This window comes from Anolis carolinensis, chromosome 2 (assembly GCF_035594765.1).
Source record: "Anolis carolinensis isolate JA03-04 chromosome 2, rAnoCar3.1.pri, whole genome shotgun sequence".
NCBI lineage: Eukaryota > Metazoa > Chordata > Lepidosauria > Squamata > Dactyloidae > Anolis > Anolis carolinensis.
This window is the reverse complement of record NC_085842.1, coordinates 211,274,763-211,299,579: the sequence shown is the minus strand read 5'-3', so window position 1 is coordinate 211,299,579 and position 24,817 is coordinate 211,274,763. Positions and strand designations below refer to the sequence as shown.

Sequence of the window (24,817 nt, the reverse complement as noted above, 5' to 3'; positions counted from 1 at the left end):
AAAAACACCCGGCTATGTTCTTGTAGCCAAGCACAAACTGAGGATATTATCCAGTGCAATTTGCCTCTCAGGAGGCTGAATGAAGGTTGTAATTCAGTGTCTAACTATGGGGATATATGTGTTGTCAAACACTTTCATGGCCGAAATCACTGGGTTGTTGTGCATTTTCCAGGCTGTATGGCCATGTTCCAGAAGCATTCTCTCCTGACGTTTTGCCCACTTCTATGGCAGGCATCCTCAGAGGTTGTGAGGTATATTGGAAAACTAAGCAAGGGAGGTTTATATATCAGTGGAAGGTCCAGGGTGGGAGAAAAGACTCTTGTCCGTTGGAGGCCAGTGTGAATGTTGTAATTGCTATTCAGTATGCTATTCAATCTTTGGAAGAGTGACAAACATGTCCATGGCACCATGATAAGCAAATATAGAATCACGAAAAGGAAAAACCAGTTTTGGAAGAAAAGCAAGGAGACCCAACATCATGATTGTATCCTTGGTTTGCTTTAATGCTATGTTCATGGACAGATGTAAAATACATGATGTAAATCACATGAAAAACTGAACACGTATCGGCCATCATTTATTAACCATTACATGTAATGGATGTGGCCATCTCTGCTTGGTTAATGAGAGGAACCATTCGTCCCTTTGGAAGAAGTAAGTGCACTGCGTAAAAATGTAGCCGATACGATTTCTGTTACAGTATTTCTTGAAGTGTGGCCTAAAGGGGAAAGGAAAGTGAACAGGTGAGTCAGGCCCATCAGGATTTGTAATGGCCAACCGTCTTATTGGCCTGTTTGTTACTACAATGTACAAAGTGACTTTCAAGAACACCTTGTGTACATCCATATTTTCAGTCTATTTTATTCTTCTATTATTTTCTACTGCTACACCTCCATTTTTGCAGATAGGATTATTCACAAATTTGATTAAAATGTTCAATTTAGGAATTATTAGGTCTCTAGGGTGATTCTGTGGACAAATGTCCAGTGGAAGTTAACCACAGAGTTACACTAGAGTATCTAGATCAGTGGTTCTCAACCTGTAAGTCCCCAGGTGTTTTGCCTACAACTCCCAGAAATCCCAGCCAGTTTACCAGCTGTTAGGATTTCTGGGAGTTGAAGGCCAAAACATCTGGGGACCCACAGGTTGAGAACCACTGATCTAGACTTTCTAGAGAGGCTTTCTCTAAGATAAAAAAAATAGCATTTAAAAAATGTGGTATTTTTTCACTTTTATGTGAGTCCTATATACCTAATCTCAGGAATATGGAGAGCTGATGGTATCCCATTCTATTCTTGGAATTAGTCATGATTCGCCCTACCATTAGACCAGGGGTCCCCAAACTAAGGCCCGGGGGCCGGATGCGGCCCTCCGAGGTCATTGACCTGGCCCCCGCCCTCAGTTTTATAACATAATATATAGTATATACATATAATATTGATAATAATATTATAATGTAATACAATATAACACTAATAATAATTCCATATAATAATATTAATTATATATTCTACATTACATATAATATAACTAATAATATTACAGTATAGTGGTATAGTTCAATATAGTAATATATAATGCTAATATTGTGCTATGCTAATAATATAATATATTGTATGTACATATAATTTGTAAGCCACTCTGAGTCCCCTTTGGGGTCAGAAGGGTGTGATACAAATGTAGTAAATAAATGCAGTAAATAAATAATAAATAAATTTTAGACTTAGGCTCACCCAAGGTCTGGAATGACTTGAAGGCACACAACAACAACAACAACAACAACAACAACAACAACAACAACAACAACAACCCTAATTAACTTGACTATCTCATTGGCCAGACGCTGGCCCACACTTCCCATTGAAATCCTGATAAATGTATTTTGGTTAAAATTGTTTTTATTTTTAAATATTGTATTGTTCTTTCATTGTTCTTGTTCTTGTTTTCGTTGTCATTGTTGTTTTTGCACTACAAATATGCAGTGTGCATCGGAATTTGTTTGTACTTTTTTTCAAATGATAATCCGGCCCCTCAACAGTCTGAAGGATTGTGGACCGGCCCTCTGCTTCAAAAGTTTGAGGACCCCTGCATTAGACAGACAGCCCCTTCAAGCAGCTAACCATAGGCATCATTAAAGGGCTGTAGTTCCCCTAATTTAAATGACAGATATCCCTTAGTTGATGATAACAAAGTAGATGCATCCCTGAGCATTACTTCTTTAACAGAAAAATTAGTATCGGAGGGAGGGGGAAGGGAAAAAATAAGGATAAGTTCAACGGTTTTCAAAATTTTATCCTAAGCTGATAACATACACATGTGAAATCACCTCAGTATGTTAGTTGCATAAATAGACAAAAATGTTTGGAAATGTTTAGAGATCACTTCAAGGTTTCTTCTAAAATACATCCAGGGATTTCACCATGAGGGATTTCACCATCCAGGGATTTCACCATGAGGAGGAAAGAGAGGGCTGGACAGGGATAAAAAGACTGTATAAAAACAGTTTCTTTGCAAATAGAAAAGGAAGCAAATAATTGGCAAAAGAGAACATCAATGGGAGAGAGAATAGATAGAAAAGACCTAAAGAACATAAAAGCAGGCCCTTGTTTAACAATGTTGTCAATCTGGAAAAAATGGCAAACTAAATTACAAATAAATAAAATTGACCCTTTCCCATTAGAAACATTGGAAAATAAGGACAAGACATTTAGGAATATAATTAAGGCACTGAAGGAAAATGGTATTAAAAGGATTGGGGACCTTATGGACCCCAATGAAGAAATATTAAAGTGGGATAAAATAAGAGATAAATGTGGCCAAGGGAACTGAATAGCATGGTTAGGTCTGTCCAGTAAAGTCCAGGCCATGAAAAGAAGAGAAGCAGGTGAAACCCCCCTGGATAGAATAATTAGAAGGAAATTAGAAATAGATAAAGGAATGACTGGGCTATGGTATGATGAACTAATTACATTAACTTATAATACGAAAGCAACGCTTATACAAAAAAAACCAGTTTCTTTGCTAGAGGTTTTGCTCTATGATATGTGCTTGTTTCATATATTGATTGATGTTGTTGTATGCCTTCATGTAGTTTTGGACATATAGTGAACCTAAGGTGACCTTATCACAGGGGGTTTTGTGTCTGAGAATGTGTGACTCACCCAAGCTTGCTCAGTCATATATTGAGTAAGTCATATATTTCAGCTATTTTTTCTTAGATGTAAATACTCACCAAGGCTCCAGTTTGTTTGTAATCAGTTTCTTCAGACATTCAACATCATCTGTGATATCATCATCTAGGAACACTGTAGAGGATAGGAATGGAGACAAGTTAAGTAAGAAGATAGTAAGCTCCACCTTTAGAGAAGCAAGAATGATGTATCTCATGACAAAGTCTATGTGGACCGGGAAGATAAACATTCCCATTATGTGAAACTAACTCCTATTGTTTTTCTCAACTTGAATAGACCCACATGAAAAAGTGGTCATGAAGAAACTCACAAAATGTATCCAAAAATGAGCGACAAATGTTGGAAATGTGATGAACAAATGGGATCCTTCTACCATATGTGGTGGAGTTGTAAAATAGCCCCAAATATTGGAAAGACATACATGAAGAGACAGAAAAATCTATAAAAAATAAACTTGCCACGAAAACCAGAACTCCTACTACTTGGTGTAACAAAGACAGGCATGGAAGAGAACAAAGAAATACTCGTCCGTTACCTAACAATGGCAGCAAGAATTAACTATGCATGTCATTGGAGGATGAAGTAAATACCAACGAAAAACAATGGATTTTGAAAATAATGGACATAATGAATATGGACACTAACACAGATGATGAAAAATAATGTATGTAAAAAAAGTAAAATGACGGACTGGTCATTAATTAAAGACTATATGACCCAAGAAAATATCAAATTGATAGCTGAAATATAAGAAGACTTATAATAAAATAATGACCCCATAGGAGAGGCAAGAAAAGGAAAAAGAGATCGAGACTAGAATATAAGAAAACCAAGAAGGAAGTAACCACAATAGAAAAGATTGGAAGTCAAAGTCTTCAATTCCCCCCACCCTTACCTACCCTATTTCTCTCCTTAAATACTTCCTGTAGATTCCCCTTTAGCATGTAGATACCTAGGAAACACCTAATACCCAATGTTCCTTATCCCTACCTTCCTCTAATAACCCCATACTTTTTACTTTTCGTAAATATAAACCTTCCATAAAAAAATCTATTTTAAAAAAAGAAAAAGGAGTCATGAAGTTACACTCACTATTGCAGTTAATTTTACATGTGTTTGTTGATCTAGACCTCCCATTATTGCATGACTCGGTGCTTTTCAGCCGGAATATTCCATAGTGAGAAATGCCATCTGCAAACTCATAATACTCAGTATTCATTTTACTTGGGAACCAGGCCAAACACACATCTGCCAGGAAAGCATAATGTCAAAATTAGAAATGCAGAAGAATATGTGTTTCCTAAAATCATTTTGAGAGCATTGAGCCAGAACCGCAATTTGAAGGTAATGGAAACTCAGCGCTAGATTCATTGAGAACATTTTGAAAATAATGAAATCAGCCGTTCTTGGTGTTCTTGGTGGAGAATCCATGGATATAGAAGTAAGTAAAGGTAAAGATTTTCCCCTGACATTAAGTCTAATGTCCGACTCTGGGGGTTGGTGCTGGCATGTGGCTGGCATGACTGCATGGAGCACTGTTACTTTCCCACTCTATTCACATTTGCATGTTTTTTCAAACTACTAAGTTGACAGAAGCTGGGGCTAACAGTGGGTCAGCAAGTTCAGCAGCTCAGCGGTTTCGGTCAGCAAGTTCAGCAGCTCAGCGGTTTAACCCGCTGCGCTACCGGGGGCTCCGGCTATAGAGGACCAACTATAATTTTTAACATAGTGGTTGCTGCTCTTTCATTTTTACTGAATTCAGGGTCCCCTGAAGGATAACTTCCATCATGTGGGCTGGGTATAATAGGAATTGGAGCCTAATATTACTTGTGACTCTGAGGTTAGGGAAAGGGTAAAGGACATTTTAAAGTTAGACCTCATATCCTTGTATCTAAATCCAAACCCCACTCTCCTGACTAAACAGAAAAAATGGCAGCCTTCCAGATGTTACTGTAACCCAACTCCCATCAGCTCTAGTCATGATGTCCAATGATGAGGAATACAGGAGTTATAGTCCAACAATGGAGGGCCGCATGTTATTCATCATTCATACTCTTATACATACTGATAACAACATGTGCAGCAAATATGCAAATAAATACGAGAAAGATCTGTCAAAAGAATTAGAGTGCAAAATCCTTCATCTTAAAAGTAAATAGTTTTGACTCTGAAAAGTGTCCATTAGATCATAAAAAAATAAAACTTGAAGGTTTATTTGTCAATATCTGTCTCGCCATCAAACTGCTTTGTACAGTATTATTTACTGTTTCTTCAGTAGAAAGACCATTCAGCAGACTGCAGCAGACAGCAATTTATTTAAACCTGTCAAAGAAGCCTTTAGAATCAAGAACAACATAATCATCTAGCAGTTTTGTGCAATGAAAATGGTTTAGCTAAGCAAGTTGATATTACTGGTTATTGAAAAAAATGGCTAGAAAATATACTTTTGAGATTATTTTTTGATATTACTGGTAGTTAATATGTAAATCCATATAATTTTAATAAGTATAAATATTACTTTTGTGTCATCATTTAAATTATTTTATCCTTTTGCAGTGGGGGGAACGGGATGGCCACCGAAGATCCTGACCTGGAGGCCCACTTTGAGATTTAAGGCCATGCCTACATCCCTACATCTTCCTCATTTTTCATTTCTGTCTGCTTTAACATTGTCATTATCTGCTCTGGAGCTGTTATGTAAGGCACAATATTAGTATAACTGTGGAAAAGAATATACATAATCCCATATTCTGAAATGGGCCATATGACATGAAAAAGTTCCTTCATATCAATAAAGTTAACAAACATTTCTCAAGCAATCATTTGTACACTGAGAGAGAGAAAAAAACACACATATATAAACTGTACAATCTGAGAAGTGAAAGGGAGGAAATCAACTGCAAACTGAGTGTCAATTCAGTTTATCCTAAGAGTGGAAGGAAAGATGTACTGTCACAAACAAAACTCACAGTGACTTAGAGGAACGTTTCTATAGTTATCGAGTCCAAGAATTCTCAAGTAGTAAAACAATTCACATAGCTGAAATGTTCTGGCTTCACTTGCTACAATCAGCAAGCAGAATAAGGAAAAACAAAACAATTTCATTGTCACTGTTCTTTGGAGAGTAGTGTGCCCAGAGCCCCAGGGTTTTTTTTAGTTCATGGTTTGAGGCTTTTCAGTGGGTACAAAAAGTATTCTTGGGCCACCAAAAAGGATGCCAAGGTAGATGAATTCTTCTAGTGAATGGATGGTGCCTACCCATATCCTTTGTTGCAGGAACAACTTTTTTAAAACTCCCACATCCTCCCACATCAATCCTACCGTATATCTGTTTTGGGAACACCTGAGCATGCACATGTCTGTGAAACCTAACTGAAATATTCATTAATTCCACACGTTTTTTTAAGCCATAGACCACTTTATTTACAAACAATTGTTGCATAATACAGTGACAATGATGACTGAACCTCACCTGGTTAAGCACAGCATTGCCCCTGTGTCACCAGGCACTTCTCTGGAGCAAAACAATACTCTAAAATGTAATGTGACATTTAAAAGAATGTAAGAAGAGTCTCATATTCCATGCAGGCACTCTACATTTTGTCAGGTTTTAATGCAATTTTCTAATCTCTTAGCCTAATCAGTTTGCTTTCTGTGAAGAGCATGCTCCGTGATTCATCATGCCCACCATGGCAGCAGTTTTGCATGTTCGCAGTGACAGCTATTTTGATGATGGCAACCATAACATTTTATCAACAATTCATGTGTATTATAGAAATTATTATTTTCTTATGGAGAATGTGTGGGATGAGGACTAGGCAAAATCTATGAAGCTTATCAATTAAAAGGTACAGTACCGCTATCCTGTAAAAAGGAAAGGCAAGGATACACTTTTAGCATGAAAAACCGCGATTTGCCCTTCCTTTTATTTCTGTAATTCTGTAATTCTGACAACCTGTTTCCATGTTAGGCTTTATCTTGCAATGGTTAAGATGGAAATACAATCCCCATGTGTGCAGTAGCACTACCTACACTTTCCCCTATCTGCATTGGTCAACATTTTCTAGGTCCTCTGTGCAATTCTATGGTATGCATGTTGCTATAGAAGCCCCTGGAGACCCTAACAAATTTCTAGGGATGATACCATATTTACTTGAGTCTATTGCTTTTTTGTCAAGCCGCTTTAAGACCTCATTTGGGGAGATAAAACGGGGTAGAAATATAAATATAATGATGATGATAATAATAATAATAATAATAATAATAATAATAATAATAATAATAATAATGCTATATTACCTAACCAAAATTAAGATACACATTAGATTTGCTCACTAATTTTGGTGCAAATCTAATGTGTTAATCTTAGTGCTGAGTCAAAGTATTGTCGAACCACAGTAATCCCCCCTGCCCAAGATTCATAGATCACCAAGGGCTCCACTACAAATATGTGATTTTAATAGGTTTTTCCAGACATGCCAAGTTCGAAGCATCAGTAGATCAGGAGTGGACCAGCAGCAGCTTCACCCCTTAAAGACTCTTATAATTTCTAACCGTTTAATACTGTAAATTGTATTTATTTTTCATGACTTTTTGTGTAGCTCGCATCCTTTTACTGTATATGTGCTGGTCTATGACTGAAATAAATGATTTGATTTGATCGATATAGACTGTATCTATTTTTTAAATAATATATGAACTGCTTTATAAAATGTATCAGAGATGTATCCCAGAGATAGTTAAACTTCCATGACCCTGCAAATATAATCTCCTTAAAACAGGAAGGCTTGGCAAACCCCTCTGGCCATTTCCCAAGACAGGTAATCCATTGTTCATATATATGCAGAGATCTCTGAATTTCTGTGCCCGCTCAGATAAAGCCAAATCTGTTTGTGTAACTTAATAACCTACCTGGGGCTAAGAGATTGTTGTCCGCAGAAACAGAGACTTAAGAGCATGTGCATTTGTTAACTTTTTTATTTCATAACCAAATTTCTGATGACCCAGGAGTGAAACACCTTTGTTTCAGGAGTCTCGCACCTTTGTTTCCAGAAAAGCATATCTTTATTCAACACAGAACTTGACAACTGAGCTAATCAAAAGCTCATTAACATTTCCTTAGCATTTCCCCCTCAGATTGCACTTCTCCCAGGAAGCGTCACACCAGCCGATTGGTCCCACGACCAGTCAATCCCCAGCTGTCATTTATCGTCAAAGGGAATCCCTGCCTGGAGGCAGCAACATCAGTGGAGCTCCCAGCCAATTAGGGCACAGATCTTGACCGGCCCCTTTTTCAACCAATCAGGGAAAGGAGCGGGATGTTTGAATAGCTGTCAAACTATATAAGAAGTCTTGCTTTTTCTCTGTATGTTTATGCTTGTACCTTTGAAGCATCTTGCTTGTACTTGCATCTCTTTTGGCCACATTGAATTAAACCTCTATGGCTTGTCTTTAACCTGGTGAGTTGTTTTTTTATCCCGGCCCTTTCAGTTTAGCATATACTCACAGGATCCTTTTATCTGCAGATCTAGCTAACCACTACAAAGCAAAAAGGAAAGCTGCTTCAGGAGTGCCTGGAGCCCATGTCAGATTTAGGACAAATGAGGCCCTGTGCTAGTTAAGTTATGAGGCCCCTTACTTGGGCCCTGAAAAAAGTAGACCCAGTAGGCCTACACTGCCTGCTCTGTGGCACACTCCCACAGACTATCAGCTCTATCATTATGTCTGGAATTGCAGTTAAAGTAGATTCATTCTACATCATAGATTCACCCAAAGGCTTTCCTTTCCATTGCTGGAAGCTTTGATATTCTAACACTTTTGTTTTTGAAGTAGGAATTCGAAACATGCAACAACTGTAATGTGCATCTTTGGGGCCAAATTACAAGATGAGCACATTACATTCACCAGCAGATACTTTTTTGGTTTCAGGGTTTTCAAAATTGAGGTGCACATTAGATTAGATGGTATATTAGACTTGAGTAAATATAGGTCTATCTCCTGGAATTTTCTAGGCCCTCAAGTATGACTCTATGGTACATGTGGCAAATTTGGCCCACCACCAGGGCCGGCCTGAGAAAATTTTAAATAGTAAGCGGGGGGGGGGGCAATGCGCCCCCCCCAACGCTGCGGGAGGTGTGGCCATGCTCCGTGGGAGGCGGGGCATGGCCAAACCTGGCCCCGCCTCCCACGCCCTGGCCCGTCCAGACGGGGCCCCGCCTCTAGCCCCGCGCGCCCTGGCCCAGGCCAGCCGGCTAGGAAGCGGCAGGAGTCTCTCCAGACCGCGGCGATCGCGGCCTGGAGGGACCTCCACTGCAGTCTGGCCAGCTGGGAAAGGCCAGCCAGGCAAGGGCGAGCAGCGCGTGAGGCGAGGCCAACCCTGGCCCCGCCTCCCGCGCTGCTCACCCTGACCCCGCCTCTCGCGCAGCATGAAAGGCGGGGCCAAGGCACACAGGGCGGGAGGCGGGGCTCCGCCCAGACGGTGCCCTGCCTCCCGCCCCACGCGCCCTTGCCCGGCTCGCCTCCACGGCGCCCCCGGGACCGTGCACCCGAAGCGGGCGCTTCAGTGGCCTCCACATTGGGCCGGCCCTGCCCACCACATCATTTTATGTGGTCCTTAAGATGCTGTACTACAACTCCTGTTTTCCTCATCATTAGACAGCATGACTAGAACTGACAGCAGTTGTGAAACAGTAACATCTGGAAGGTTGCTCTTGGTTCTGTTTAGTAAGGATAGTGGGTTTTGAATTTAAATACAAGGCTTGTGGATGTGATGTTTAACTTTAAAATGTGCTTTATTCTCTTCCCAACCTCAGAGCCACAAGTGCTGCTGGGTGGCGGATATTCAAAAGTGATGGGAATTGTCATTTGTTCAATAATATCTGCAAACACACTCTGGGTAAAAACACTGACCACTATGTAAAAAAAATACATAGTTCACCCACTGTATTGATGAATTCTCCATCCATTGATTCAGTGGCCCTTTGAAGGCAACCAGAAGACTGACGTGGCCCTCAATGAAAATAAGTTTGACACCCCTGCTCTATGTTAACTTCTCCTAGAAGTCATTCATTTTAACACAATTCACGGTTATCCACAGGTTTTCTGTTTCCACAATATGTTCAGGAAAGGATTCCCATTGGTTATAGGGATTGTTGTGTATCAATAAGCTTTGCATATGCACAGAATTCTCAGTTACTCAAAAATACTCTCCTTTTCCTTTATAGAATGTGATCAAATCTAGTTTGGGAGTCTTGATGTTCCAGATGTGGGTCCTTTTCCACTGCCAAGTTCTTTCTACCTTCTTTAGGTCTCTTTCTGAGAACTTAATGAACCTCGCAAGCTATGATCTGTCATCATAGCTTGCTAGGTTTATGGGGACATAGAAAATGCCTGGTCTCCATGAATTGTTTAGCTACAGTTCCAATCAGTCAAATCACCTCAATCAGTGGTAAAAGACAATGGAAGTTCCTGCCCTGGGATTCCTGAAATAATACACATTCAACATCTGAACTATGATCTTTTCCTAGGTTAAGGTGCAGTGCTTGTGTGGCTTAAGATGAAGATTGTAGCTTCTCGTGGTATATTACACTATGTAACAAAATTTGAAAATGTTTCTGTTACTGGTTTGAAAGTGTTATTTCCTGTTTAATTTTGTGGTACAGTACAGTCTCACTTATCAAACACTCGCTTATCCAACATTCTGGATTATCCAATGCATTTTTATAGTCAATGTTTTCAATATATAGTATATTTTGGTGCTAAATTCGTAAATACAGTAATTAGTACATAGCAATACTGCGTATTGAACTACTTTTTCTGTCAAATTTGTTGTATAACATGATGTTTTGGTGCTTAATTTGTAAAATCATAACCTAATTTGATGCTTAATAGGCTTTTCCTTAATCTCTCCTTATTATCCAACATATTCGCTTATCCAACGTTCTGCTGGCCCGTTTACGTTGGATAAGCGAGACTCTACTGTACTTACTTTGAAGGTAGCTGTTATACTCCAGAAACTTCATTTTTGTGGTGCCACAAACTATGTTGAATTGGTTGAGATTCTATGAGATATTCAATGAAAAACTATAGCAAAAGGTGCTGCAGGGTGTCCTGCAAACACCAAGTTTTTACAGTTTAACAAACTTTCCCCATGTTTTTATAATCGAACGAATTAGGAAATGACATTTATAATCCAGGAACCAAAATCATGTTACATAGTGTTATCAGAGCCAGGTGTTAATACTTCATCTCAAAGCAAGACCCTATACCTGGGTGTCAAGCCTATTTTCACTGAGGGCCACATCAGCCTTATGGCATCCTTCAAAGTACCAGTTGTAACTGTAAGTCTGTATTAATGTAACTATGTTGTTCTGGCATTGAAAGCCTTGAGGTCTACATAAAATGATGTCGCGGGCCAGATTCATCCCATGAGCCTTGCAGTTGACACATGTGCAGTCTAGACCATCATGTTCCTGTTGTTATTTTGAGATATTTTTTCTCTTTTTTTGTAGCACAGCAGATGCAGCTTTAATTATCTTCAAAAAAAATAACAACCTGATAATATGCCTTTCCTTAATAAATAATCTTGTGTTGTTGGTTAATATGTGGGTTGTGGAATGAAGCACAGTTTGTTCTCATCAAAAAGGAGATCTTGCCTCCACAACCAGTTTAAAATGAGCTAAACTCAGATCTTTAATAATAATAATAATAATAATAATAATAATAATAATAATAATAATAATAAAAACTTTATTTATACCCTGCCACCATCTCCCCACGGGGACTCGGGGCGGCTCACATGGAGCCAGGCCCAAGTAGAACAATTTACAAAAACAACAGCATAAATACATTGAACAATATACAAAAAATAATAAAACACAGTAAGACAATAAAACAAGAGTTAATACAGCAGTAAATCAATCAACCACCAAGTACAATTCAGTCGACTTCAGTTAACTCCCAACACATGCAACAGCTGTTGTTTATTTTATTTATTTATTTCAATTATTTATACCCTGCCCTTCTCACCCGAGGGGACTCAGGGCGGCTTACAAGTGGCAATTGATGCCGTTACACTGATATATAATAAACTAAAATGATTAAAACAGTTAAAACAGTCATAAAATAGTCATAAAATACAATATACAAAGTTTAAAACAAAAGTTGTTGTTGTTGTTATTGCTGAAAAAGAATTCTCTGTGGTCAATGAGACAGAACAATATAAGCAAGTTTGAGTTCATTTTTCTAGAAGTGTGATGCCAGAAATTTGAGGTTTTTCAAGGACCTGTAGATACCAAGGGATGCCTGGCGAGCTTTGCTAACCACAAATGTTTCAAGTCATGAATCAGGAATCTCACCAGGTTGACAGCCAATGACAGAAGTTTTATTCAATTTGCACAGAAGGGACACTTGTACAGTAGCGGGTGCGCAAAGGGTACAAGTATAAAACACAAGGGAAAAGCAGCCATCTTTATACATAAGAGTTTTCAAGCATTAACATTGCTACAGTTTGACATTCCCTCCCATCACCGATTGGCCAGTACCAAAAAGCCGGCCAGCATTTCCCAAGCTTCTGATTGCTCAGGAGGCCTTAGCCAATGTGCACCCTGACTGGTGGATGCAGCGATGACACGGCTGGGGATCCCCTCCCAGCTGGGCGAGGAAGCCCTGGGGCTTCTAATGAGCCAAAGGAGGTAGTCTCTGGGGCAGAGAGACCTCCAGGGACTTGTGTCCCCCCTGGGTGCTGAAGACAATGGGAGTCCGAAAAGATAAATGGTGGGATTATCGGGTCCAGGGTGCAAGGACAATGAGCAGTGGATCTCCCAGAAATGTCTATTGGAGATGAGAGTGCCATCAGAGTTTCTTCCTGAGCTTTTGTCCAGCAGATAGCCAAGATCCCCAAAGGAGAAGTTCAGGGTGGCAGGCAAATGGCCTCCCACTGGCAAGCAGAAAGATTCTTTGTCCAACGGATTATGTTTTTCCTATGGAAAGGAGTATCTGGAACGGCTGCTCATGAGATTATTAGAGTTCATGCTGGTCTACCTTCTAATTCACTTAGTTCAATAAAACAAAGTAATAAAAATATGAGAGATTGAGTTCATGTGGTGCTTCAATATAGGTCCTTAGATGGAAAGAAGGGTGAAGGGAGAGGGGTCTCACCTTGGCTGCATGGAGGGCAGGAAAGGTTATTTGCTTTATTTATTTTAATTCATTCCTCTGCACTTATGCGTATACAGTAGAGTCTCACTTATCCAACATAAACGGGCCGGCAGAATGTTGGATAAGCGAATATGTTGGATAATAAGGAGAGATTAAGGAGAAGCCTATTAAACATCAAATTAGGTTATGATTTTACAAATTAAGCACCAAAACATCATGTTATACAACAAATTTGACATAAAAAGTAGTTCAATATGCAGTAATGTTATGTTGTAATTACTGTATTTACGAATTTAGCACCAAAATATCACGATATATGGAAAACATTGACTACAAAAATGTGTTGGATAATCCAGAATGTTGGATAAGTGAGACTCTACTGTATTCGCATAAAGAGAAAAGAAAAAATGCAAATATAGAGATAGGTACTTTGTATAGGAGGAATCTAGCAATGGAAGTGTATGATACCAGTAGCTATCTAGGCTGCAACTTTGGTTGCAATAAGAAACTAGTCGTTTATATAATGAATTATCCAGTTTGATAAAGCCAGAAAGGTAAACTGGAATGAAACTATTAATCTACATTTATTATCTTCTGGAATAATTTTGAAGTACATAAACAATCACTTGCTAAGGCCTAGGAAAATGGATGTGTACTTTTAAGGGTTTCCTGGGTTCTTCCTGTATTGTATTTTTGTACCACTTATCATTTTCGAAGAAAAAAGCACACTTTAAATTATATATCAAGAGGGTGTTAAGGTTGCAATTTTTCCTGTAGTTGCTCCTAAAGGCACAGAAGAAACAAATAAACAAAAAGAAATCAGATGGTCCATATCAACATTGGTTACGTAACATGTTTTCATAGATGAGCAGATATGCTAAAATGATATGTAAAAAGAATCTTCCTGATATCATATGTACAATCATATCATAGTTGTACTTGTATTCAAATTTTGCAACTTTTGGGGAATCCTGATTTTTTAAAAAATAGATAAAAATGACCAGTTTTACTCTCTCATACATTAGAATTATTCAGGGCCGGGCTTGAGCACAGCATGTTAACCACCAGCTGCAGTAAATCTTGCCAATTGAAAGGTTGACAGTTCAAAGCCCAGGTTGGGGTGAGCTCCTGGCCTTTAGCACCACTTCTGCTCACCTAGCAATTCGAAAGCAAAATGTGAGTAGATAAATAGGTACCGGTTTAAAAAGTGGGGAGGTATTAAGGCATCCATAAAGAAATGCCAGAAAAATACTGGCAATTCGATTACAGAGGAAGTTTACGAACAAAGATCATCGGCAGGGAGATGGAATGACAACACCCCACCTGTGGCCAGAACCAAGCACAAGCCTGCAAGATACTGAAGATGGGGTTTTAAAAAGCCTATATATACCTCTATCTATGTACAATTGTCTGTCCTGTCAGTGTATAAATGGCTTTGAATGTTTGCCGGATATTGAATGTTTGCCCTGAGTCCCCTTTGGGGTGAGAAGAGCAGAATAGAAATACTATAAACAAACAAACAAACAAACAAACAAACAAACAAATAAATTCAAATTCTGAGAAACCCCACTCTAAAGAAAAACCCAAAATCTCATCCATCCCTATCTTCTTGTCTCATCCTTTTTCATATGAGAATGGCCTGAATCTAGTTCTGAGGAATGCATAATATATGTAATGAATTTCAAGATCAGGCAACATAACTCTGAAAAAACTGGTACAATGTATCATGGGTGGTTTTTGGACACATTTCTTGCATTACTCTCGTAGCAAGGATCCTGTCATCAACAAATTTCCACTTTTACTCCATATGAGCTACTAATTTTTAAGTACAGTGAAGCTTTTGCCACTCACCAATGATTTAATTTATACTCTCTGAGAGCTTTCCTAAGACACTGGACATCATCCCTGATACTATCATCAAGGAAACCTGTGAAGGAGGAGAATGAAGACAGGTTATCCATGAATAGATCCTGGGGAAAAGAAAAAGTCAGTTTTGCACCTCAGGCTAAGTTTACCTTGCTATAGATACCCAGTCAGACACAAGGGAAGTCTTTTGAGGTTTTTTATTAAGCAAAGCAGGATATATTTCAAGCAAGCAATCAAAAGATAGTTCAAAGATATAGGAAATAGTCAATAAGAATCCAATTGTTCACAATGCAAAGTAATGTCCATTAATCCATGATGCAAGGTCCAAAAGTCCAAAGAGCATAGCAAGAGCAATAATCCACAAGGCAAGGTAATAGTCCATATAGTCCAAGAACAAGATCCAGAATCCAGAGGTCTAATAGAGTCCAAGAACAAGATCCCAAAATCCAGAGGTCCAATGGATTCCAAGAACAAGGTTCAAGATACAAAGATCCAAGAGTCCAGGAACAAGGCCCAAAATCCAAAGATCCAAGAGTCCAAGAACAAGGCCCAAAATCCAAAGATCCAAGAACACAGATGAAGAGAACATCCACCTAGATAAAGTGAGGAATTGCTCTGACAAGGAGCAATCTGCAAAGCATCCTTTTAATAACAACCTAGAAAGGCATTCCTTTTCCCACAGCTCGTTTCTCTTTTGCGCGCCAAACGTTCACTTCTTCGAACCTGGGAACCCATCCAAGACAAACGGTCCTCTCTGGATAGTTCATTGCTTGTGCTACCGTTATCTTGCACCTGGCATGGAGCTGAATCTACTCCCTCATTTCTCAAGGGAATGTCAGATTGCCCGTTATCTATAGCTCCTGGGTTCAACAGGTCATCCTGCTCAAACTGAAACTGCAAATCTCCGGCCTCAGAGTCAGACTCCATCTCTGAACCAGCTTCTGCCTCTGGCAGTTCTTGAATCTCAAATTCAGAATCCCCTTCATCTTCATTGTGAATCTGACCAGCCCGTGGCTGGGTCACAACAGTCAGAAAGTAACCATAATGCGGTAGAGCAGTGGTTCTCAACCTGTGGGTCCCCAGATGTTTTGGCTTTCAAATCCCAGAAATCCCAAAAGCTGGTAAACTGACTGGAATTTTTGGTAGTTGTCGGTCAAAAAACCAGCGGATCCACAGGTTAAGAATCACTGCGGTAGAATGATGTTGAAGAAAACAGTTTTCTTAGACACAGACATGTATACATGTCTATGTCCTATTCCAGGCAAAGTTTGGAAACAGTGCTGGTTCCTTATTGCTAAGTTTGTAAATAGCCAGATGTCTGCAATTCAAAAATGGAGCCTTCCTATTTTAAACACAGCACTACTCTTATCTTAAAAGTCTATTCTTTTTTCTATCAATCAAAAGCTAAAATAAGAGAAAAGGAGAACATTAATAACAGAAGTCTCTGGAAGCAGATGATATTATAATATGGCTGGATGAGATACAGGTGATGAGAAATCAAACGATGCATGTGGGTATGGATATCTAAAAAGAATTGAAAGCTGAAATCAAAGAAATAAAGGATTCTCAATGTCAGTAGATATGAAACAGATCGCAACACAAGTTCAAGTACTATAAAACCAGACTTGCAAATTAGTACAAATAATGAAAAACTAGATAAAAACCATAAGTCAAATCTGGGTTCTGTGACTCTCTGAAGTAAAAGAGAGAGAGAAAATTGTCTGTGATTTAAAAGGACAGGGGAAAAAAATCAAAGTGGCAACCAAAGAAAAATGACGATATCTTCATGAGCAAAATTGTTAGAGTGAAGCAGACCTAGAGAGTCAATGCATCTTTAGACTCGGTTTAAGATTAGTGGCACAGAGAACACCACCATGTTATATTATTATTTTGTGGGAAAACATAATTCTGTGCTACAACTCAGTTCCCAAGAAAATATGAAAATAGATGAAAATGAGATGATTATAACAAAAGACATACTAACCAGACTGTTGAGGAAGATGAAAGACTATATTTTTTTAACAACCAAACTAAAACAATTTTTCAGATGGTAAAAGCTGAAAGGGATTTAATTGATCTTTAAACAAAGAAACATAGTCTGAATCAATTTGTGAAAGCTTAAAACTTCCTTAAAAGATACAAAAAAGACCTAGGAGGTTTGGCAGAATCTCACAAAAAAGAAGAAGATGGCATAGATGGTATGATTCAAAACAATATGGGTGATGGGGTCTCCTTCTCTGGAAAATTTTAAACAAAGGCTAGATGACCATCTGTCAGGAATGCTTTGATGGTGCATTCCCACATGGCAAATGGTGGACTGGATGGTCCCTGTGATATCCTCTAACTCTGTAATTCTATGGTTCTAACCCTCAGGTGTGTAAACAGAGAGATGAAAATCAATACCATACTCAAGACAATAACTTGGTCAGCTAGACAGACACACTCATTAGAGTTTGTTATTCATATTTATGATTGTTGTATTATGATTGCAAATGCTGTCCAAACTTATTTTGGTAGCCAGTAGTCAAGCTGAATGATTGAGGTATGTTCTGTTGATATTTAGGGCAAGCAATATGCCTCCTGCCAATCAGCTGCAATGTGATAACCAAAAGTAGGATCCCTATTTCAACTGCTTGTTGCATCATATGTTACTTGTAGGAGTGGATGGGAATGTTACAGCACCTTGATCACTCACAGAAGAAACCTTTCTTACTAGATGTGAGTGCTGATTGTTAAAACAGATTTAACGAACTGAATCAGGAGATGATTTATGGTAATGCATTCATAACTTTGCAATTGGGGATATCAGTCAATGTTTTTATATGATTTAAAATAAAGGAAGAAAATCAGAATGGGGTAACTTTTTTTCTTAACCGTCTGGACCAGACATGTGACAACAACCCACAATTGCTCTACACTTGTGTTAGCATAACTAATGAATTATTAGTTATAATAACTAATTATCTAGTTATAATAACCAGCCTGCGTCACGGGCTGTGGCGCAGGCTGGTGAGCAGCCAGCTGCAATAAATCACTCTGACCAAGAGGTCATGAGTTCGAGGCCAGGGTGAGCACCCGACAATTAAAACAATTAAAAATAGCCCCTGCTCATTGCTGACCTAGCAACCGGAAAGAAAGTTGCATCTATCAAGTAGGAAATTAAGGTACAGTATCACTTATAAAGTTGGGAGGCTAATTTAACTCATTTACGACTCCATAAAAATCATCCAGCCGCCGTTGGAATGAGGAAGTGCCATCGCAGTGGATGATGAATCAGCTGCTCCCCCCATGGCCAGAATCGAACATCCCCTCAGGAGAAGGTTAAATTGCCTCTGCGTCTGCCTGTGTCTTTGTTCTATGTGTATATAGCATTGAATGTTTGCCTTATATGTATATAATATGATCCGCCCTGAGTCTCCTTCGGGGTGAGAAGGACAGAATATAAATACTGTGAATAAAAATAAATAAATAATGAATACATACTGGTTGAGCACCTTGGTATTCTGTGGTCCCACAATCATACTTTAAAACTCCCTCGTAATCTAATGTTCCTGGACTATTGTGGTTCTGTTGTTTTTGTTGTTTAAAGCAATTGTGAAGTTTCAGTAGTTTCAAAAAGACAAAGTTGTGAATAAAATAAAAGGAAAATGGTTCCTTTGGTAAAAACAAGGGGAAGGGGGAGAGGGGAAGAAATCCATCCCCTTCTGACATGTTACTGCTGGCATAGAAGCATAAGGGACTCTTTGCGCCAAGGTAGGTGATGGAGATGTTGCAAGATTGAGAGCTATTGATACGTTTTACACATTAATAGTTGGGGATGGGTGAATCAAGAGGTTGAGGGGAGGCAAGTGATGGGACTGTTGTGGCATGCTGTGATAAAGACCAGCAACAAAGCTGATGGCCTGGCTGCAATGCAGTTTTTCCTGTCTCGTGTGATAATGTCCTTTAGGCTCTGTTCTGTACCCTGTCTTGGACTCTGAGCCTGAAAACCGATATCTATCAAACAAAAAGAAATAGGAGCTAGGGAGGCTGTTCAACAATTACAGAATGTTTCTATATTACCTCAGAAGGGACAACTCAGACCTCTCATAATTATTAGTATTGGTAGTCACAATCTGATAACGTGACTGTGTGGCTGGAATTTAATACTTTGGCCCTCTCCTTTTAGAAATGATCCATTTTCCCTGAGTGTCAGAAAGCAAAGGTGTAACAACAACATCACTTACGGTCACAGCTAGTGTTGCATTTGTTCCGTGTAGTTTGCCTTCCATTATCACACCATTCACGGCCACTCAATTGGAATATTCCATAGTAAGGAACATTATGACGATCAACAGCATAGTGCCGAGTGTTACCTTCAGCTGGGAACTGAGATAAGCAGACCACTGGTGGGAAAGCAGACAATTAGAAAGGGAAATCATTTTCCTTTTCTAAGAATCAGTTCCAAGACAAAGACACAAGAAAAGTTATGTGTTTTCTTTCAATAATTTACATTTCAACCCCAGGTTTTATCCCCATCCTCTGACATAATTATTCCCAGTTTTGACATTCAATTTGATCTTTTCTGTGGTGGCTTTGCAAAATGTTGAACAATATAACCTCTGCTGGTCTGACTTTTCTCAAACCAGATGTAAATGTCAGTCCCCTGTGCTCTGGTCATTTCTTTCACATGCAGCTGATGCCCAATAAACTAGACTGGAAGGGAGGTTTTGATCATGTCACAATGATGTCACAATGATGACCAAGTGATCACAAATACAGAACAGTTTATACACGCTGATTTATCTAGCTCTGCATTCATGATTGCTCCTTGGACAAAATTATTAAATTATTGCCACTATTAAGTCCTTCTCCACAACCTACGGTAATTTAACAGGAGTCAACTACATAAGAGATCCATTCTGTAGTGGTTGGAGCACAGAGACTGCTGTTTCTGTCAAATGGGAGGGTGCAATGCTGTATATAAAATACTACCTCGTGTTTCTAAATATTTTTCTTTACATCAGAGGGTTCATCTACATGGGGCAGTTTAGCCCATGTAAATGTGCTCCAGAACAGTCCCTGGATCTGGGGTGACACGTGTCTTACCTCCTCTGGGCCACCTCCATGGAGCTCATGGTCATCACAGACACCTCTGACATGAGAAAGGAGTGCCCCAAGACCAGGAAGAAAAAGGAAAGCAATCTCCCACTCTATCTTTCTGATTTTGCAGCTGCACCATTCTGACATGGGCAGAGACACCCAAGCAACCACAAAGACAAAGAGATGTGCTGGTTACTGATGAGTGCAGGCAAATGGTGCTTCTGGCTCAGATGCAATTTCATTGTCCTGACTGCTGCTATGGTCTCATCTACACTGTCATATAATGCAGTTTGAAACTACATTATGTGTTCAGTGTAGATTCATATATTGCTATTCAATGCAGTTAAATTGCATTATATGACTCTACACTGACCATATAAAGCAGATTCAAGATGCCTTATATGGCAGTATAGATGCAGCCAAAGTTTCAGGATACCCTGGAATTTCTTTGGAGTATTCCCTGTCTGAAATGGGGCAAAACCTGTTCAAAGCTAAAAAGCACTGGATACTCTCTGGCAATAGCTGTGCAATATGAAAACAGACAGCCTTCCAGTCATGGTAAGCTGAGGGTTTTTTGGCTTATGTAAATATAAATATAAATGCAATACATGTAACCACTGTGCCCTAATGATTCTAGATTCTATTTTTTCCTTAAAATAAACAAAGTTTGGAAAAATCTTGTTGTTGTGCGACATTGAGTCATTTCCAGCATATTGTGATCCACAAGGTAAACCTATTAGAGACTTAAAAAATAAAATAAAAAGATATATTCAGAGGAGGTTTGACATTACCTTTCTCTGAGCTTTTGATTTGTCTGAGCTCACCTTGTGGGTTTCCAGGGCTGAGCAGGAATTCAAACCCAGAGTCCTAGTACAAGAATAAAAGCAACCTGGTGCTCTATTGGCCCAAGATTGACTATAAAATATAGTTTGCTTTTGTTATGGTAGATGTTGAACATTTTCTGACATGTTTTCTGTATATGTTTTGTGTGTGTGTGTATCTGTGTATGTGTGTGTATATATATACTAGCTTTGCCCGGCCACGCATTGCTGTGGCTTATGCTTTCAGAGTGTTGCTCTTTATTTACTGTCCTGATTTTAGATATTATATTGTTCTGTATTATTATATCACAGTAATTATTACATATTATATTTATAATCTTATATTATCTGCTTAGAACTGGATTATATGAGGCCCCTTGTACACAGCTGTATAAAATGCACACTGAAGTGGATTATATGGCAGTGTGGAGTCAAGATAATCCCGTTCAAAGCAGATAATATAAGATTATAAATGGGTTATATAGCTGTGTGGAAGGGCCTTGAGTCTACACTGCCATATAATCCAGTGCAAATCTGATGATCTGTATTTTATAGGCAGTGTGGAAGAGGCCTAAGTGAGGCCTAACTCTACCTGTTCCCTGGGCTGAGTGGGTTGCTAGGAGATCAAGTGGGCAGAGATTAGCCTTCTAACTGGCAGCAATTGGATAAAAACAATTATTCCTCTCCCTCTAATTAGGACTTTATTTTTCTTTTCTTTTTGTTGTATGAACGTAGAGGCATGGATGAGGGGTTGTGCTGCCAAGTTTAGTGTTTCTGGGATGTGTAGTTTTGTTGTTTTGTCCTAGGCCGAAATTTCATTACCTATATATTATTCAAAGTTCTCTGGAAGACATATAACAATGACAATGACAACACACACACACAATCCAGAAAATAGAAACAGAAGAATCCCCTTTAATACCCCCTAAATGAAAGTTAGATTTAAAGTATTCTAAAAGCACAAAGGGCTTTGTGCACCCAGCAATCAGAACTCACGTTTGTTTACTTTGACGCCACGAAAACCATCCATTCCAAAGGCCCTCAGTTTATAATACAATTCACATAATTCAAACTTCCTAGCTGCATTTGCTATTAGAAGCAGGAGAAATAGGGCAAGATGAAATGCCTTCATTGCTGCTTGTCTCTGCAGATCAGTGTGTTCTCCAGACTAACTCCAGGACTTTATAGCCCATGGCTTTGGGCTGTAGGCTGCCCATTTACTCTGGAACTAGTTCTAAACCTTAGAGGTTGGCTTGTCACCATACAAGTGGAGTGTCAATTCTCCAAGGGCTCTCAGCCATTTTTACAGAGAACGTCAAAGAAAAAAGTAATAAGAATTTTGAGAGGAGGAAAAAAGGGGCAAGGAGAAGTAACAATTACACACAGCTGAAATCACAAAAAAATCAATAAAACTTTATTATTTTATATCAGCTATTAGCTACCAAAGTGAATTGACTCTTAGAATTCACAGCATGTGCAGAAAGAGCGATAGGCAAGAAAACATGTTGATTTCTAATTATTAAGAAGACCTAGAAAGATGTTACCATTAGCCTACACTGGGTACTTCGTTACATATGTGTAACTAAATAACAACCATGATTCTATATTATCCATTTAGCTAAGTGACCACCTTATTTATTTGCTCAAGGACTGTCTCTCAGCCAGTCCCCCATCCTCAGTTAAGGCCAGCTGATGCTGCTGCAAATGGCAAGAGTCCTTTCCTTGTTGGTCAGGAAGCAGCTGGCTGATATTTACATTCGATCCCATGAGAGAGATCTCATGTGACAGTCAGAAGCAAGCACTATATTGCAATTCCACCTTGTATTGGGATTTGCTTATAGGAGAAAGGTGGAAAAATCACTCTGGTGCTTCCTGATTCATAGGGAAATAGATCCCTGTTGCCCACAGAAGCTGCTGCCTCAAAGCTGAGGATAATAATAATAATAATAATAATAATAATAATAATAATAATAATAATAATAATAATAATTTAATTTATAGACTGAGGGACTTTCACTTTCCGTGTGCCTCCTAAACTAATAATTATTTAGGGATTGTGAAAACACATGGTTGCAGATATCTGTTATACATTTGTAACTATCTTAAGAGAATTCTGGCAAAAATCCCCTGGCCCTTCCCAGAACTGCTAGCAACCGCATCAAGTGAAGAAAGTCTCTGTTCAGCTGTCAAATAAGGTTCAAGAACTAGCGAGTGAGGCTACAATGAGGAATTATAGGGTCCTGCTTCTGGTTTTCATAGCTGTAGTTTCTAGTGAGAACATCATCCTTCTTGCACCTCATATTCAGCTCAATGTGGTTGCTGGCTGTTAAGTGGTTGCAAGGCATTTATGATGGTGGCAATAGTGCCATAATTGTGACTATATAATGTTGCTGAAGACAGGAATAACAGCTTCTTGAATCCATAACTGCAATACAGAATGCTAGTTAGTGTTCTGAATAGCTAGATAAAAGCATGGGGTGGGGGAGACTGGTAGTGGACCTTTGGGAAGTGAGATGCACATGAAAGAGATTGTAGTCCTTTAGAGTACATTGAACTCTGAGGTCTTGTGGGGAATGGTAAGGATATAAACTAACAGAATACTAACAACAGCACTTATATAAAGCAGTCATTTTCAATGTTTGGTTCTCCAGATGTTGTTGGGCTTCAGCTATCTGAAGCCCAAGTCAACATAGCCAATGGTTAGATTCTCTGCATTTAGAAAGTGAAAAGATTTGGAGGGAATATTGTTGGCGGAAATATTCATAACACTGTGATAACAGTTTGAAACACTGGACTTCTGTAACCCTGAATATTGATTGGTCCAGATCGTGGCAGGCTAGGATCTGTTAGGATGTGCTGTTTTGATGTCGATGCTGATTAGTCGCCGGGTTTAGAGGGAAATGTAATAAACTGTCATTGGTATATTTGAAGGCTTGTCTGTTTATTCATCCAACCAGAAGAAGGGTACAAACAGAAAGGAATGTGGTGTAGTCAAAGATAATGGGCTGAAATGAGTCTTAATATTCCAGCTTATACAATGGTGTTAGTCCAGATAAACAAAGAGTGCTTAAGGTGTTGCCCATTTCAATGGGTGTATAGTTTAGGGGCATAGAAGGGGAAGTGTTCCCAAAGATAACCCAAATCATATCAGGTAAAACAAGAAAAGGGGCCAAGGGCTCTTGCACAAGTCCATTCTATGTCTCCCCCGAGTCTCCTGGTGCATTGTGACAGGATTACAATAATTTGGGGAATAATTTCCTAATGTCTGAGGTGTGGTGTGGCAACATTCCAAGGAAATTCATGAGAGGATAAATGGAAAAGGCAATCTGGGCGTGCTGTATATCCCAAAGGAGCTGCTTCTCATAATGCATAATTTTGGGGTCTAATTTCCGATAACAATTTGACAGGTTGAAGTAATACCAAGTCAGGATCGGTCTGACCAATAAGGAGTGAGGAGATAATTTTTTAAAAAAGAAAAATTAACCACCCAAATATAGTGTCTTATGGATGTATAAACTATTTTTCACTTCTTAATCTGCAGTTTGTCACAAATGTAAACAGGGATTATGAGATACAGGGTTGTTTTCAAAAACTGTTTCCTTCTCTAGTCCTTGCTTAGGCTGGATCTGTTTGTGGAGGTCAGGAGCCCTCAAGTGGACATTTCCCAGGAAGGCAGGCCCTTGGATATGTAGCCTTTGC

The 24,817-nt window shown here is 39.0% G+C and overlaps 2 protein-coding genes across 2 annotated transcripts; both read right to left on the bottom strand.

The window, feature by feature from the left end:
• Positions 1 to 478: 478 nt before the first annotated feature.
• LOC134296521 (lysozyme C-2-like) lies at positions 479 to 6,595 on the bottom strand. Its single transcript, XM_062971656.1, has 4 exons — positions 6,161 to 6,595; positions 4,284 to 4,439; positions 3,233 to 3,305; positions 479 to 718 (listed from the first exon to the last, which is right to left on the bottom strand). Exons 1-4 carry the CDS (start codon positions 6,294 to 6,296, stop codon positions 574 to 576), a joined length of 510 nt encoding a protein of 169 aa, XP_062827726.1. The 5' UTR covers positions 6,297 to 6,595; the 3' UTR covers positions 479 to 573.
• Positions 6,596 to 11,955: 5,360 nt separating this feature from the next.
• Positions 11,956 to 22,465, bottom strand: LOC134296520 (lysozyme C-like). Its single transcript, XM_062971655.1, has 4 exons — positions 22,115 to 22,465; positions 19,442 to 19,600; positions 15,201 to 15,276; positions 11,956 to 14,132 (listed from the first exon to the last, which is right to left on the bottom strand). The coding sequence occupies exons 1-4, from the start codon at positions 22,248 to 22,250 to the stop codon at positions 13,979 to 13,981; spliced, it is 525 nt and encodes a 174-aa protein (XP_062827725.1). The 5' UTR covers positions 22,251 to 22,465; the 3' UTR covers positions 11,956 to 13,978.
• Positions 22,466 to 24,817: the final 2,352 nt, after the last annotated feature.

Coding starts and splice junctions, on each gene's coding strand:
- LOC134296521 (XM_062971656.1), bottom strand. CDS start 6,296: ATGAAATTGTTTTGTTTTTCCTTATTCTGCTTGCTGATTGTAGCAAGT. Junction 3,306..4,283: donor ATGTAAAATTAACTGCAATA/GTGAGTGTAACT, acceptor TATCCTCTACAG/TGTTCCTAGATGATGATATC. Junction 719..3,232: donor ACAAACAAACTGGAGCCTTG/GTGAGTATTTAC, acceptor TTTCCCCTTTAG/GCCACACTTCAAGAAATACT.
- LOC134296520 (XM_062971655.1), bottom strand. CDS start 22,250: ATGAAGGCATTTCATCTTGCCCTATTTCTCCTGCTTCTAATAGCAAAT. Junction 19,601..22,114: donor TGGCGTCAAAGTAAACAAAC/GTGAGTTCTGAT, acceptor CTTTCCCACCAG/TGGTCTGCTTATCTCAGTTC. Junction 15,277..19,441: donor ATGCAACACTAGCTGTGACC/GTAAGTGATGTT, acceptor CCTCCTTCACAG/GTTTCCTTGATGATAGTATC.